The 14211-nt window shown below is 38.5% G+C and overlaps 1 protein-coding gene across 4 annotated transcripts; it reads left to right on the top strand.

The window, feature by feature from the left end:
- Positions 1-780: 780 nt before the first annotated feature.
- LOC103712191 (kinesin-like protein KIN-7F) lies at positions 781-9365 on the top strand. Of its 4 annotated transcripts, none has more exons than XM_026806616.2 (14): positions 781-954; positions 1540-1818; positions 2338-2427; positions 2510-2610; positions 2743-2856; positions 2935-3016; positions 3101-3168; positions 3274-3339; positions 3430-3554; positions 6014-6341; positions 6731-6835; positions 6919-7809; positions 8321-8649; positions 8753-9365. In XM_026806616.2, the coding sequence occupies exons 1-14, from the start codon at positions 831-833 to the stop codon at positions 9084-9086; spliced, it is 3036 nt and encodes a 1011-aa protein (XP_026662417.2). In that variant the 5' UTR covers positions 781-830; the 3' UTR covers positions 9087-9365. The 4 variants fall into 4 exon arrangements, with proteins under 4 accessions (XP_026662417.2, XP_026662418.2, XP_008796871.2 ...); XM_026806617.2 differs by having other exon boundaries at positions 817-954; positions 1442-1818; XM_008798649.4 differs by having other exon boundaries at positions 905-954; positions 1420-1818.
- The last annotated feature ends 4846 nt before the right edge of the window (positions 9366-14211 follow it).

Consider the following 14211-nt stretch of genomic DNA (forward strand, 5'->3'; position numbering starts at 1 on the left):
AACAAAAGAAGGAATGAATGAATGCAGGGGCGTGCTACGGTTGCAGGGGCGGTTCCATGCCGGTCTTTCCACTATCTCACGACCACTAGCTGCCGACGGTGGTTTTCAAGCCGCTTCTGCCGCTTGGATTAACGGAATAAATCGCTTGAATTAATCGGGATAAGAATAAATCGATCACAGAATCATACAAACGAATCAAAAGCCAAATGTCTTCGCCTAGGGGAGTGCAGGATGGTGGTTCGAGGGGAGGTGCGGGTTTCGTCATTCGGGACCCTTTCGCTAGGATTGTGGCCGTTGGTGGCAGTCATTTATTTGACACCTCGGTTCCGAGCGCGGAGCTGAGAGCTGCCTGGGCCGGCCTTCGACATGCCTGGTGCGTATTACAGGCTAGGTCTATCATCCTAGAGGGTGATTCAGCCACCGTTATCAGTTGGATCCGAGAGGGTCCTAGGGGTGACGTCTGTGACCACCCATTGCTTCGTGACATATGGACTATGGCGAGGGATGAATGGGCCTTTCAGGCTAAGCATATCTACCGTGAAGCCAATGGTGCTGCGGATTGGGTGGCTGCGCATGTAGCTCGCCATTCCGGAGATACCTTGTGGTCTGGAGATGGGGAGCTGCCTTTGGCACTCCGAGGTATTTTATTTTTGACTTTATTGGGTGTATCTGTATCCGTCATGTATGATCCACCCGCATTAGGAAAAAAAAAAAAAAAAAAAAAAAAAAAAAAAAAAAAAAAAAAAAAAAAAAAAAGAGAGAGAAAAGAAAAAAAGGGGAGTGCAGGATAGCGGGAAGAAGGACGCTCGAACGGTTCTCCCTCTGCATACATGGAAGAAGACCACCGTCCCCCTCTTATTCTCTTTATTCCTGGGCGGGCGGTTCCTCCGTTCCATTTCTCTCACAAAGGACCTATTAAAGCGATAGAGATCCCGGAGCCTGGTCAAGCTCAAGGTAAGAAGACGCGTTCTCACCCCGTAGCTTCTTATTCTTCTTACGCCTATTCCACTCCAGAAATTACCTTCCTCTCCCCCAGATGAAAGATTACAAGATAACAATCATTCTGGAGTAAGCTAGAATGCCCTTGTCGAGATCCAGTGTAGTACCTGCTCGAATCATTTCTGGTGGCTTTCCAATTCTATTCGGTCCCAAACAATCTGAAACAATTTATAGGAATAAGCAATTCCGTTCTGACCCAGATCAGTTGCTGGAGAGAGAGGCTTTTACCTCACCTTAGATTTCCTCATTTCTCCTAGTGAGAATAAACGTGGGATAAATTCAAATTGAGATGCCGGCCTCTGACCACCGCCGGCTGCCGAAAGTAAAGTAGCCGGAAATATCAGGAGGAATGTAAATGGGAAAAAAATGAAGCTTTTACTTCTTTGGTTTTCAGTAATTGACGTCTGAACCACTGATCAGATGATGTTTGGACCTCCAACAGCAACCGCCCAACAGTCTTCCCCTCTTCTTCGTCCGCATTGGATTCATAGTGTGTCTATTTTCTATTCTTTGCACGAATAAATAGGGAGTTCGATGCAGATGGAGTAGGAGGGAGGGGAGGAATGGAGGCGTTCGGCGGCGATGAGCTGGCGCGGGCGGAGGGGTTGGAGGCTGCGGCAGAGGCAGGCGGCGGCGGCAGTGGCGGAGGTGGGGGTGGGAAGGGGGAGAGGATATTGGTGTCGGTGAGGCTGAGGCCGCTGAGTGAGAAGGAGATCGCGAGGAATGATCCCTGCGACTGGGAATGCATCAACGATACCACCATTATTTTCAGGAACAGCATACCAGAACGGGCCATGTTCCCAACCGCCTACACCTTTGGTGAGTTCTTGAAATTCTGATATTGATTCCTTTGATTTTCCTCAAAATGTTCTTTTTTATCCTTCTAACAGTTTTGAGTGTGAGGAAGTTTCTAACGACATATTACAATCTTGCAAAGGTTATTGAATTTTTAAATGGACTTCTTATAGATTGATTTGAGCTAGTGTTTGAGGAGGTTGCTGATTTGGTTTTAGTCCCTTTTATATCTAGACACCTGCAATACCGTGACTTTACATTTTTTATGCTATGATGTTTTATAATGTTGAGTTCTTCATTCTTACCGGATCTGATCCCATCCACATCTTTATGTAAGCTTTAATTTGGTGGTTTCCCATGGGCCTTTCTTGTTATCAAGTTTGGTAGTTTCTGGATTATCCTTGTACCATGAGGAAGCCATTTGCAAATTTATTAGCCTTTTTTAGTCAATTTTGTGTTCCTCGTCTCCAGAATAGTGCTTTCTGTGATGATGTTTTCTTCCTTGTTGGTTTTGCTCATTCTCCTTTTTGCTGTGGATGATAGACAGAGTATTTTGGTGTGAGTGCACCACAAGACAAGTGTATGAGGAGGCGGCTAAGGAAGTTGCTCTTTCAGTTGTTAGTGGTATAAATTGTAAGTATAATTATCTGTCTCCTCTCTCTATCTTTGGGTATGGAGTAATGAACTAAAATGTTGATAACATATATTTTGCCAGCTAGTATATTTGCATATGGACAAACAAGCAGTGGGAAGACATATACAATGTCCGGGGTAACAGAATACACTGCTGCGGATATATATGACTACATATGTAGGGTAATGTAGCATCTATGAAGATCCTGATATTTCAGCTTGTATACTAATTTCAAGTTTTTGTCATATTCCATATTGCCTCTCTCTCTCTCTCTCTCTCTCTCTCAACTAGTAATTCTTTTGTTCCTCTTGCAGCATGAGGAGAGAACATTCGTTCTGAAGTTCTCGGCAATAGAGATATACAATGAAGCTGTAAAGGATCTCCTCAGCACAGACAGCGCTACCTCTAGACTTTTAGATGATCCAGAGGTGAAGTGTTATTCTTAAAGAACGTTTCCTTCATATACAGTTTTTTGTGTTAATTTGACGAAAAAATTGTATTGGCAGAAAGGAACTATAGTCGAAAAACTTACGGAGGAAATACTGAGGGACTGGAACCATCTTAAGGAGCTCATTTCTGTATGCGAAGGTGAAAAGCAAAAGCTTGAACAAAAATGTCTCTTCAGCTAATAGAGTTCTTGTAAACATAAATGTGTACTTTATGTTTGAACAGCTCAAAGAAAGATAGGCGAGACTTCCCTAAATGAAACAAGCTCCAGATCCCATCAAATACTCAGACTGGTTTGTTCTATTTTGATTTGCAGAGTGACTCCAGGAGAAATGTTACATATTACCTTAGGAAAAGAAGGCATTGATTATTTTCTAATTGCTAATGAATTATTACAGACTATTGAAAGTTCTGCTCGTGAGTTTTTGGGTAAAGAGAACTCAAGCACACTCGTGGCCAGTGTGGTATGAAGCTGCTTCTGATTTAATCATAATGATTCTCAAATTCACAAAAAAGAGGTTGTATGGGAAGCTTAATATGTTGTTGGAATGCAGAATTTTGTCGATCTGGCAGGGAGCGAACGTGCATCTCAGGCATCATCTGCTGGTGCAAGACTGAAAGAAGGTTGCCACATAAATCGAAGTTTACTTACCCTGGGAACTGTTGTTCGTAAGTTAAGGTTGTGTAGCTTTATTTTCTCTCTCTTTTTTCATCGTTGCTAATGCATTTTGAATCTTAGTTTGCATCTACCATGAGAAAGTTGCACGTAGATATTAATGTGGTGTAGTCTATCTGGTTGTAGTAGTTGAGTTATCTATCAAGCTGGCATTCATCATGTTAAACTTTTTATTAAATTTCTCATCTTTCTCAAAAAAATAACCTCTGGAAGGTTTGTCAACTGGGGGACTGATCTGCCGCTTCTTATTGTTACCCCTATCCATAGGAGAAATGATCTACCACTTCTTATTGTTACCATTATCCATAGGAGAAATTATTGGAGTCTGTTAATAGTGATCATCAGTTTAGATGAAGTTGCTTGCCCTCATTATTCATGCATATCAGCCTATCAGAGTGAGGGTGTTGTTCTTATAAAAATAGAGGGATTCACTTTTTTGAACTTTTTGATGCCTGCTGTCCATCTTTCCTGGACATTTTTCCTTCCTGAAATTAAAGTTTTTACATATCTCCATCATATTTTTCTCTGTTTGGTATTATAATTTTTCTTTTTCTTTTTATTTTACCCCAGAGTTTAGATATATGCCACCATCTGCAAATTAATATATTCAAGCTGTGATATTTTGCTCTAAACTTTCTCTTGTATTTATTTGGATTTAGGGCAAGCCCGTTGCACTTGGACCTGCAAAACTGTATCCTATAATTAGAATCTCTAAATCATTAGACTGGTAGGAGGCATTTGCAATGCTTATGGGTTTGTGTGACTTTGCCATCCAGTAAATGTGGAGGAATGGAGATGAGTGCTATTGGATTCTAAATAGCTTTTTGATCTGATTTTCTGCTTAACCTGTCAGAACTTACATTTAGGGGAAATGGTGATCATGCTAGTTACACCAATGTGCAGAAAGGTTCTTGAAACAAATTTGATTGTCTCTAGGACTTGGCTGAACTAAAGAAGACATAAACTATGACTTATGAAGACAATCCTCACACGGAACAGGACTTTTAATCTGGTCTGGATACTTCTTCAAAAATAACCTGGAAGTCCAAATATAATAGCTACATAATTCACATAAAACAGTGATATGCTCGTCTCCGTGATTAGTATGTCATCAAGATCCTCACTGAGAAAGCATGACCTCATACACAGAAATGCATAATTTCAGCTAACTTTGCCAAATTCTTCTCTTCGTCTTTGACCTTACCTTTCTCCTTTTGTTGTGTAGAAGTTATTTTCTTTCTAGAGAATGTGGAGCAGTTGGTGTGGCAGTAGGCATTTCGGTGGGCTGAGGGTGGCCTAGGCCTGAAAGCTGGGGTTTAGATCTCAGGCTTGAGCCTGGACCCGCCTGGACTGGGCCTCAGGGTAGGAAGCCCAAGCCTGACCTGACTCAATATTATTTCAGGCCAGGCCAGGCTTGGCTTGAACCAGGCCGCTTCATTTTCTTCCAAAACCACAGTCTTGGTGTAGCATCAATTGTGCTTGAAATCAGGCTAAGTCAAGCTTAATGGCTATCTGTCTCGAGCCTTTGGACTGCTTGAGCTGGCTCGACCCTTTGACTGCTCTGGTGGATGCTCAAAAGGGGAAGCTATGTGGGCATGATGTATGAGAATGTGAATTATTTTTGGGCATTCAAGCTCAACATTGTAAGGATTTTAGATGATGATCATATAATTATAGTGGATGACTTATAAGCTTGATAGATGCAGCATATAGGAGCTAATGGCGCTAGCGGTGTTGGGAAGATAGTGGATATTGCATCAAGGTCAAAGAGTGAGGATCTCCAAAATGGGCTTAAGCTGTTGGAGGATGACCGGCCAGGTTAAAATACCTGGGTCGCACCCTTTTTATTAGTCGATATGGGACTACGACAATCGGCAAGCCCCCTAGGGAGGAGGCGCCAACCAATTGAGCCAACAGTTATTGGCTTTGTTAGAGGCACTTGAGAAAACTATATTCAAATTTCCTTAAATCTGCTTATGTTATTTTCACTCATAAGTTTTCAGAATGTAGTATTCTTTTATGAAAAGTGTTGACCATATGATCTAAAATTGAGCAGCATAATATGCAGATTTATGGTTTTCATTATTATCAAACTAGTCAATTACATTGTTGTGTGGTTAATCAGAGGTGAAAAGAAATTATTAACAGATTGATACTTTAACCCTGTTGATTTGTAATGTTCTATAGCTGAAATACATGTCTTGATATTAATTTGTATTTGGGGCAAAAAATATGAATTCTATTATTTGGTTGATGTTCTGAAGAAAAATAAAGTATATGTCCCATATCGTGGAAATAAAGAAAGAGATTTTGGTCTTATTTCCTAATTTACTGATTGATTTGATGTGCCATCATATAACTTGGTGAGTCATTTAACTTTTTAGAACATTTCTCTACTATATTATTAATTATTCTTTTTCTAGATTGCTTGATTAATTATGTGTGTATCTTGGTTGGTATAGCAAGGGAAGAAATGGCCACATTCCATATCGAGATTCAAAGCTGACACGCATATTACAACCTTTCTTGGGAGGTAATTCAAGAACTGCGATTATTTGCACAATGAGCCCTGCACGAAGCCATATTGAGCAATCCAGGAATACCCTTCTCTTTGCAAGTTGTGCGAAAGAAGTGGTCACCAGTGCACAGGTCAATGTAGTTACGTCTGATAAGGCATTGGTCAAGCATTTACAAAAAGAACTTGCTAGATTGGAGAGCGAATTGAGATATCCAAGATCTTCTTCCACTAGTGAGGGAGTAATGAAAGAGAAAGATGCTCAAATTAAAAAGGTTACAAATTAGTTCTCTAATATTACATCTTGTCATTATATAAAGGCATACTTTCATTTTCACACATGCACATATTCATATGATTTTGAACTTGTATGTGTATGCCTATTTAATGGCATGTATATCACATGAATTTAGTTTCTAAGCTCTAGAGTCTGATGTTATAGTTTGCTTTGATCTGCCTATTGTCCATAGGATCAATGTCTGAATCCATAATTGCCATGCTACCTGTAACTACGGATGGATTTCTACCATTAGCTCAGAAAAGGAATTATATTCATTTTGATTGGCCTCTTTTTTATTATTATTGTTCAGATATATGCATCAAGCTGATTTCTTGAGTAGATAAAGTTCCTCAAAAAATGATCATTATATTATATTCTCTACAGATGGAGAAAGAAATAAAGAAACTGACCCAACAAAGAGATCTAGCTCAATCTCAGCTAGAGGATTTGCTCCAAGCTGTTGAGGATGGTCGTGCTTCAACACAATGGGTATCCATGTTATCATAGTTCCAAAACTAAGTTTAAGTACATATTTGGATATGATGCTCTAACACATCTCTTTATCCATTCAGGAGGAATCCAATTTGGATGTCAAAGTGCCTCATGCATGTGAGGATGTACTTTCGGCATCAGAGTCATCAGATGTTGGTGATCATGGCCTAGATTTTGGGTCAGCAGAGTTGGGTACATTAGACAATAAACATTACCTACATCTTGCTGAAAAACAAAACCAGGCTGTTGTATCTCCTAGGAACCCAATCAGCAGTCTTGTTATTGGACTAATACCACATCACAATGGAGGTGAGATTGCTCAGAAACCCTGTGAAGATTTTGAGGAGATATGTAAGGAGGTCCGCTGTATTGTGATGAATGAGACAAGCAGAAGCGAAGATTCAGAATCTTTCTCGACTGAAGGAAACAAAAATCTGCTACTGAGTACAGATTCTTTCAAGCATGAAGATCAACAACGAAAACTGTCAGGGCAGATGGACTTGAGACCTGTTAGTACAAATCCTCTCACGTTAGAGCAGAATCTGCAGAATGTGAGGACATTTAACAGTCTTGTCAAAGTATATCCTGATGGATCATCTCCATGTTTGTCAGATCGACACATATCAAAATTTAGAGGCTTATGCAGGAGTAAAAGTTGTAGGTCAACTCTGTTGAGCTCTTCTTCCTGGTTCCAGGAGGCAGAGCAAAGTGATTGCACGCCGCCTGACAAATCTTTAAAGAATTTTCCTGGAAGGCCTGAAGGGTTGCAGAGAAAACGGATCGCATTAAATTATGATGCTGAAATGAAAAGACTTCCGAGAGAAGGATCTCAGAGTTCTGGACGTAGTGCTCTCGAAGAACAGAGTGTTGATATTAGTGTTGGAGGGAACATTACTAGCATTGATGATTTTGTTGCTGAACTTAAGGGGATGGCTAAAGTTCAACATCAGAAACAACACACGGTGGATCAGGTGTGGATAAATTTGTAAGAAGGAAAATATATTACATTATGTGTTATTTCCATGCCTTCTTAATCACAGTACCCCACAAATAATGCCATTATGTCATGATGCTTTGATGTTTACATGCCCAATAGAATATTATTGTGCTTTTTGATATATAGTGTTTTAGCTTTATTAACCTTAAAACTCACTGTAACATCTTTGGCATAATTATTTTGCTCTTGTTGCTCTTTCTAGTGGCACCACTAACATGATTGTCCAATTACTAAGAAATGTAGAGATTATTCAGGATTTGTGCCTAACTGTATTATGATGTGACTAAGATATTGTGATATATTATTTTTTCTGGTTGGAAGTGGTACTTTTTTAGACCTCAGTTCACCATGTATAATGACTTCACCATTCTTAGGGTTCTTGCCAAATTGACAACAAATAATGAATTTCTTAATCTGTTAATGGTTATTGCATAGGGACTTCCTTAACTTGCCTCTTTTGATACTAATCTTCTGCTTGATGTCAGGAGATGGAAACGAATGCCAATGAAGACATTGGAATGGAGGGAACCGTAAAGAGTGTAGGCCTGGATCCAATCTTAGATCCCTTGCAGTCTCCTTCAAGATGGCTGCTGGAGTTTGAGAGAAAACAGCAAGAGATAATTGAGCTTTGGCATGCATGTAATGTTTCCTTAGTCCATAGAACTTACTTTTTCCTGCTTTTCAAAGGTGATCCAACAGATTCTATCTACATGGAAGTGGAGCTCAGAAGGTTATCATTTCTTAAAAACACTTGCTCTCAGGAAAATTTTGATAAAACAGCAGGTGTAAGTCAAAATACTACTCTCTTGTCGAGGTATCATCCTGCTCTCGTGCTACATTTTCCTTCTTTTCCATGTTGTCTAAACTTGTAGTTAGTTTTGCTTAATTAGCTCCAAGTGATATTCTGTGGTTGGCAGTACAAAGAAGCTTCGGCATGAAAGGGAGATGCTGTGTAGGCAGATGCAAAAGAGGCTGTCAGCAGAAGAAAGAGAATGCCTCTACACCAAATGGGGAATTGCATTGGACTCTAAACAAAGGAGACTACAGCTTGCCCGATGCCTGTGGACTGAAACTGAAGATCTGGAACACGTTAGAGAGAGTGCATCTCTTGTTGCAAGGCTAATAGGACTCCTAGAGCCAGGGCAGGCACTCAAGGAGATGTTTGGGCTTAGCTTCATCCCTCAACAATATAATCGGAGGTCATTCAGCTGGAAACGTGGAATTTCTTCTCTCAAAGCGAGCAATATGTGAAAATTGTGGCAGCTTGCCAACTAAGCTCCATCTTTCATGGTTTGAGGTTAATTAATAACAAAGGTTTCTTATTGTGATTTATTCCTTCTGATTGAGACGTTGTAAATCAGGTGGGATTGACGACATGATATCATGTATTGCTGCGCCTTCCAATTGTTGCTCGTTCTTTCATCAGCAGCAGCAAGTCTGCGGTGATGCTGCAGATATAGGTTACAATGCTTACAGCTATCATTTTATTTTTTGCGATTGTAATATGGCATTCTAACTTTTTTCTTTTACTTTTTTTTTGGCTTTTTTTCGAGCAAAGGTGACTGCAACCCGTTTCTGTAAAAATCGGACCTAGGGGACCTTAATCTGTGTGGTCTTGAACAATTTGTTGCCAGGGAAGTGGAAAATCATACCATCTACAGAACTTCCACTTAGACACACTTGGCAACCTCAGTTTTTATACTTAAATTCTCCTTCTTGGATCATCAGAGCTTGTGCACGATGCAGAGTCTTTAAAGATCCTTCTATCATCAGTTTTCCACATGGTTACAAGCTTATCTGAAAAGTTTTAGAATTGGTTTATGATGAAATATGTGCACCTCTGGTAGAAAAGATCTTGAGTACATTCAAACTCTGATACATATCACATGATCCTCACTTGAGAGGAACACGTCGGAGGGAAGATTCCAAGAAAGAGAGTTCAAACAGATGAGCAAAAATTAATGAAGAAAAGCACATTGCACCATTACGAGGCCCCAAAATTTTCTCTATTCCATCACGAGGCTTGTGATTTCGTCAAATCTAAATTTAGCACCTCTTATAGCCTGAAATGAATAAACTATCAATGATTATGCCAACCAGAATTGAGGATTTGTCGACCAAATTTACTGCAATATATTTTGATTGGTGAGATCATAATCATGCATCAGATACTCATTAATAAATAAATAACTTGCACTTTATATGCTTCATTACTATAACAAATGAATAGCTAAACTAAAGGGAAGATGTATAAGATGCAATTTTTTTTTTTATAACCTATTAGATTAACAGGAGGGTGCCTAACTACAAAGTAATTATAAAAGAGCTCATCTATAATAAGGTGCATGTGGACTTGAACGCCAGTAACAAGACTTTGCCTTTCTGTCACCTCTTTTTTGTGCCTCAAACCAAACTAAAGGAGGCCTAGGGCTAGGTGAGAACGGATCCTCCGCCATCAAGAGATGGACAACAATGGATGACTGCCATCAAGAGATGGACAACTATCAAACGAACAGTTTATGAGTGCGTGCCATATCATACATGGCGCACATTATTTGATAGCCATCTATCTTTTGACGGCGGCCATCCAAGGATGCACAATACTCTTTGGTGTGTGAATGGGCTGCACACTACAAGATTCTAGTTGACCATAGGTTGCCTATGCCTTCACGTGTCCACACGTTAGCTGCATATTATCTATCACTTACGTGCATGCAAAGTATTTAGCCACATATTCTTGATAATAAAAGCTTGCGGACTTGAGGGCAAGCAGTATACCTGTAGATGGCGTGTTAACGAAGTTTAATGTCCCATTGGTTAGGGATGTTTCTCTCGTTAGTTTGTTTTGACAGGGGTAAGCAAAGTTGAAAGAAAGGCCAAAATGAAAGATATTGTTTGGTGTCCACAAATAACGCAATTAACTCACCTCACACGGACCCATGAACGAAAGATCATGCTCGGAAAGGGATAATATCTTTAATTCTCTACCAAGCTATAATGCTTGCACAATATCTTTAATATTTGGAAAATAATTATATTTTTCAATGAAAATTATATTTTAAGCACAACTAATAAAACATGTGTGCAAACAACAAAAATCTGTGTACAGCAGAATACTGGATGTTTCCGGTTTTCAGAAAATGTAATCAATATAATAATTGTGTGCAAATATGTCATGTATGTGTGCAGCAGAAACAGTAAATGTGTTCAGTTCTCAGGTTAACAAAGTGAAAACTATAATAAAAATTAAGACTTAAATGTGTAGAATTCAAATAGTTTGTTGTAGTGCAGAGAACTTTAGAAACATTCTATATTAAAAATAGGAAAATCTTGTATCACAGTAGTAGAATTCAAACACAGCCTCCTTTAACATGTCTTAGAATGACCATGCTTTCATACTGGGGATGATGAACTTGGTTTGGGCAGAGTAGATGCAAGATTTTGAAAAGACTGATCTGATGACCTAGTAGGCTAGTATAGGATTATATAACAAATTAAAGACCCTCCTTACAATTTCTATTTTTATGTATGAAAATTAGAATGCAAAGATGGACAATCCATGCAGATCAAGAAAAAGAAAAATAAAGCTTTGCTCAATGCTTTTGTGATCCACAGTTCCATGCACATATCATGTTTCTTCTGATCAATGCCTTGCTAGCTTGGCAACCACATTAGCGTATTACAATTCTTAAAATGGAGTTAAAAAAAATAAGTCATCGATTATTTATGGACCTTTTTAGAATCTTTGGATGGCCTTATCTCTTTAGCTTTTTGGGACTCAAGGAATTGGTATTAAATTGAACCAATAAACAAAAAGGAAACTATCACAAGAGTGGTCCTATATACTTGTTTGCACTAAACTATAGTTCGCTTTTGAGAACAAATTAAATAGATGTGGATGTTGTAAGCATTGCTATCTTATGCTAAGGTTTGGCATCTCCGATCTTTCACAATGAGAACTTTTACAGATTACGATATTGACAGCTATGGATTTAACATGTCTCTAGAGTATTTTAGATGTTATTTGATAAACTTAAGAAAGGGGTAGATTAAATTGAATAAGAGAATTCATGTGGAGACCTAATGAGATTTTAAATTGTATTGAAATTTTAATAGTTTTCTCTTGCAAGAAATTCAGTATCAATCTTGGAGTGTGGATATTAGGCTAAAAAATATTCAATCAAATCTTCTCACCTTAAAATCATGGTCGATTGATGACTTGTATACGTGTGAAATTTTAACAGTTTTTCTTTTGCAAGAAATTCAGTATCAATCTTGGAATGTGGATATTAGGTTAAAAGCTATTCAATCATCACACGAAGTCTTCTCACCTTAAAATCATAGTCTATTGCTGACTTGTATACGTGTGAAATTTTAACAGTTTTTCTCTTGCAAGAAATTCAGTATCAATCTTGGAGTATGGATATTAGGCTAAAAACTATTCAATCATCACACGAAATCTTCTCACCTTAAAATCATGATCTATTGCTGACTTGTATACGCGTAAAATTTTAACAGTTTTTCTCTTGCAAGAAATTCAGTATCAATCTTGGAGTGTGGATATTAGACTAAAAAATATTCAATCATCACATGAAGTCTTCTCACCTTAAAATCATGGTCTATTGCTGACTTGTATATGTGTTAGAAAAAGACTTTTATGGTGATGACGACAACAACGACGACGGTGATGAAATTTTTAGAATTAGAACCGTCAAGAATACTACTGACAAACATATCTAAACAAGTAGCACTCAGCATGCAAAATCCACTAGAGACTTTTTTTCCCTCTTGTATATGGCTAGTATTTATGCATCGATTAACCCTAGTGCAACATCGAAGTTTGAACTGAAGAAAGAGCAGGACATCAGATCTTTCGTGCATGCATATAACATATCCAAATATAAAAATAAGAGAGTCTAATGCAATATTACCTTGTGTCAATTTTTCTTCAAGCACAATCTACCTTGCCGGTACTTGCAAATATATATTTTTCTATGGACCATATGATGTGCAACACTATTTCCTATATATGCACGTATTTTATACCTTCATTGTTACATGTGAGCATTATTTAATAATGAGCACACGTCAGATTACATATTGGACACGAAATTTATGGAAAAATCCATCTTAATTCCTCAACAGTGCAGCTGACTAGCCCACCTCAAGGTCATGAGGTGACGAGGCGTTCAGCTTCTATTAAATCGATTTAACATATCCACGTAACCTAGTCTCCATGTCAAAATAAAAAAAAAGGTCTGCTTAGAGAAAGTTTCCAAGTCAACTTCTATAACCGCTAAATTATTTTCGAAAAGCACCCCGTAGCTGTTCACGGGAGCATTCCTAAGCGACGTCTCTTACTCTATCAAGGAATTTTTTAATTATTAAACTCTCTTTGAATATATCACGGGCCTGCTTCCTCTAAGGCTTTGATCCTTGCCATCTAATTGGTGAAATCAAGATCCCTTACTTCCAAAACTTTTCACTTTCATTAGTGCACTTCTTAAAGTTTTAATAACTCCATGATAGCTCCACAACAACATATATGCAGAACTATCCTTCTACCCATATAATACTGTTATAGTAGATTTTTTATTTTTTATTTTTTATTTCGTATTTAATTACTCTATTATGATAGACTCGATCAAGTTTAACGGCTTGGCTAAATAGCAATACTATGCAAAAAATATTGATCTACAAAATATAAAATCTTTATATCAATCTTTAATATTTTCAAATATATATATTATTTTAAACATTGATATGGTTTATGATATCGTGTGAGAACTGTTACGTTGCTTGACTATTAAATGGAATTATAACATAAGCGTGCCAAGTTGGTAAAACGACTGTCCCAATATTATACACAACTTTGCTCAAAAAAAAAAAAAAACTACAAGCATCAGTTTGAAACTAGTTTTCATTCAGATTATGCCACGCTTTGGAAGAGACGGGTGGACCGGGTCTGCGGTCCGAGAGGGGGACAAGTCCAAGGAAATGATAGAATTCAAAGAATGCGTCGTGCTCGGTGATGGGGTCGGAGGCGATTAGTATAATACCGTGTGCTTGTGGATTTTATAACGGCGAGGTTTCAGCGTACGCCGGATATGGAATTCAAGAACAAGTTTATTTGTATTTGATTAGAAGCAGAGGCAAAGTAGGATGAAGAAATTAATTGGAGGGCATGCATTTAAAGGGCATTTACTCGATCCACGAGGTGCCAGTGGACCATGGGCCCAAAGGTTAATGGATTGGAGCAGGAGGGTGACAACCCACAAGGTAACGGATGACTCGACTTCATTAGCCCTGGGGAATGAAGTCTCACAATTTGGCAGGCGGGGGCCACATGGGAGTAGGCCAGCATGGTTATTTTAGA

The sequence above is a fragment of the Phoenix dactylifera genome, chromosome 5, assembly GCF_009389715.1.
Source record: "Phoenix dactylifera cultivar Barhee BC4 chromosome 5, palm_55x_up_171113_PBpolish2nd_filt_p, whole genome shotgun sequence".
NCBI classification, from domain to species: Eukaryota; Viridiplantae; Streptophyta; class Magnoliopsida; order Arecales; family Arecaceae; genus Phoenix; species Phoenix dactylifera.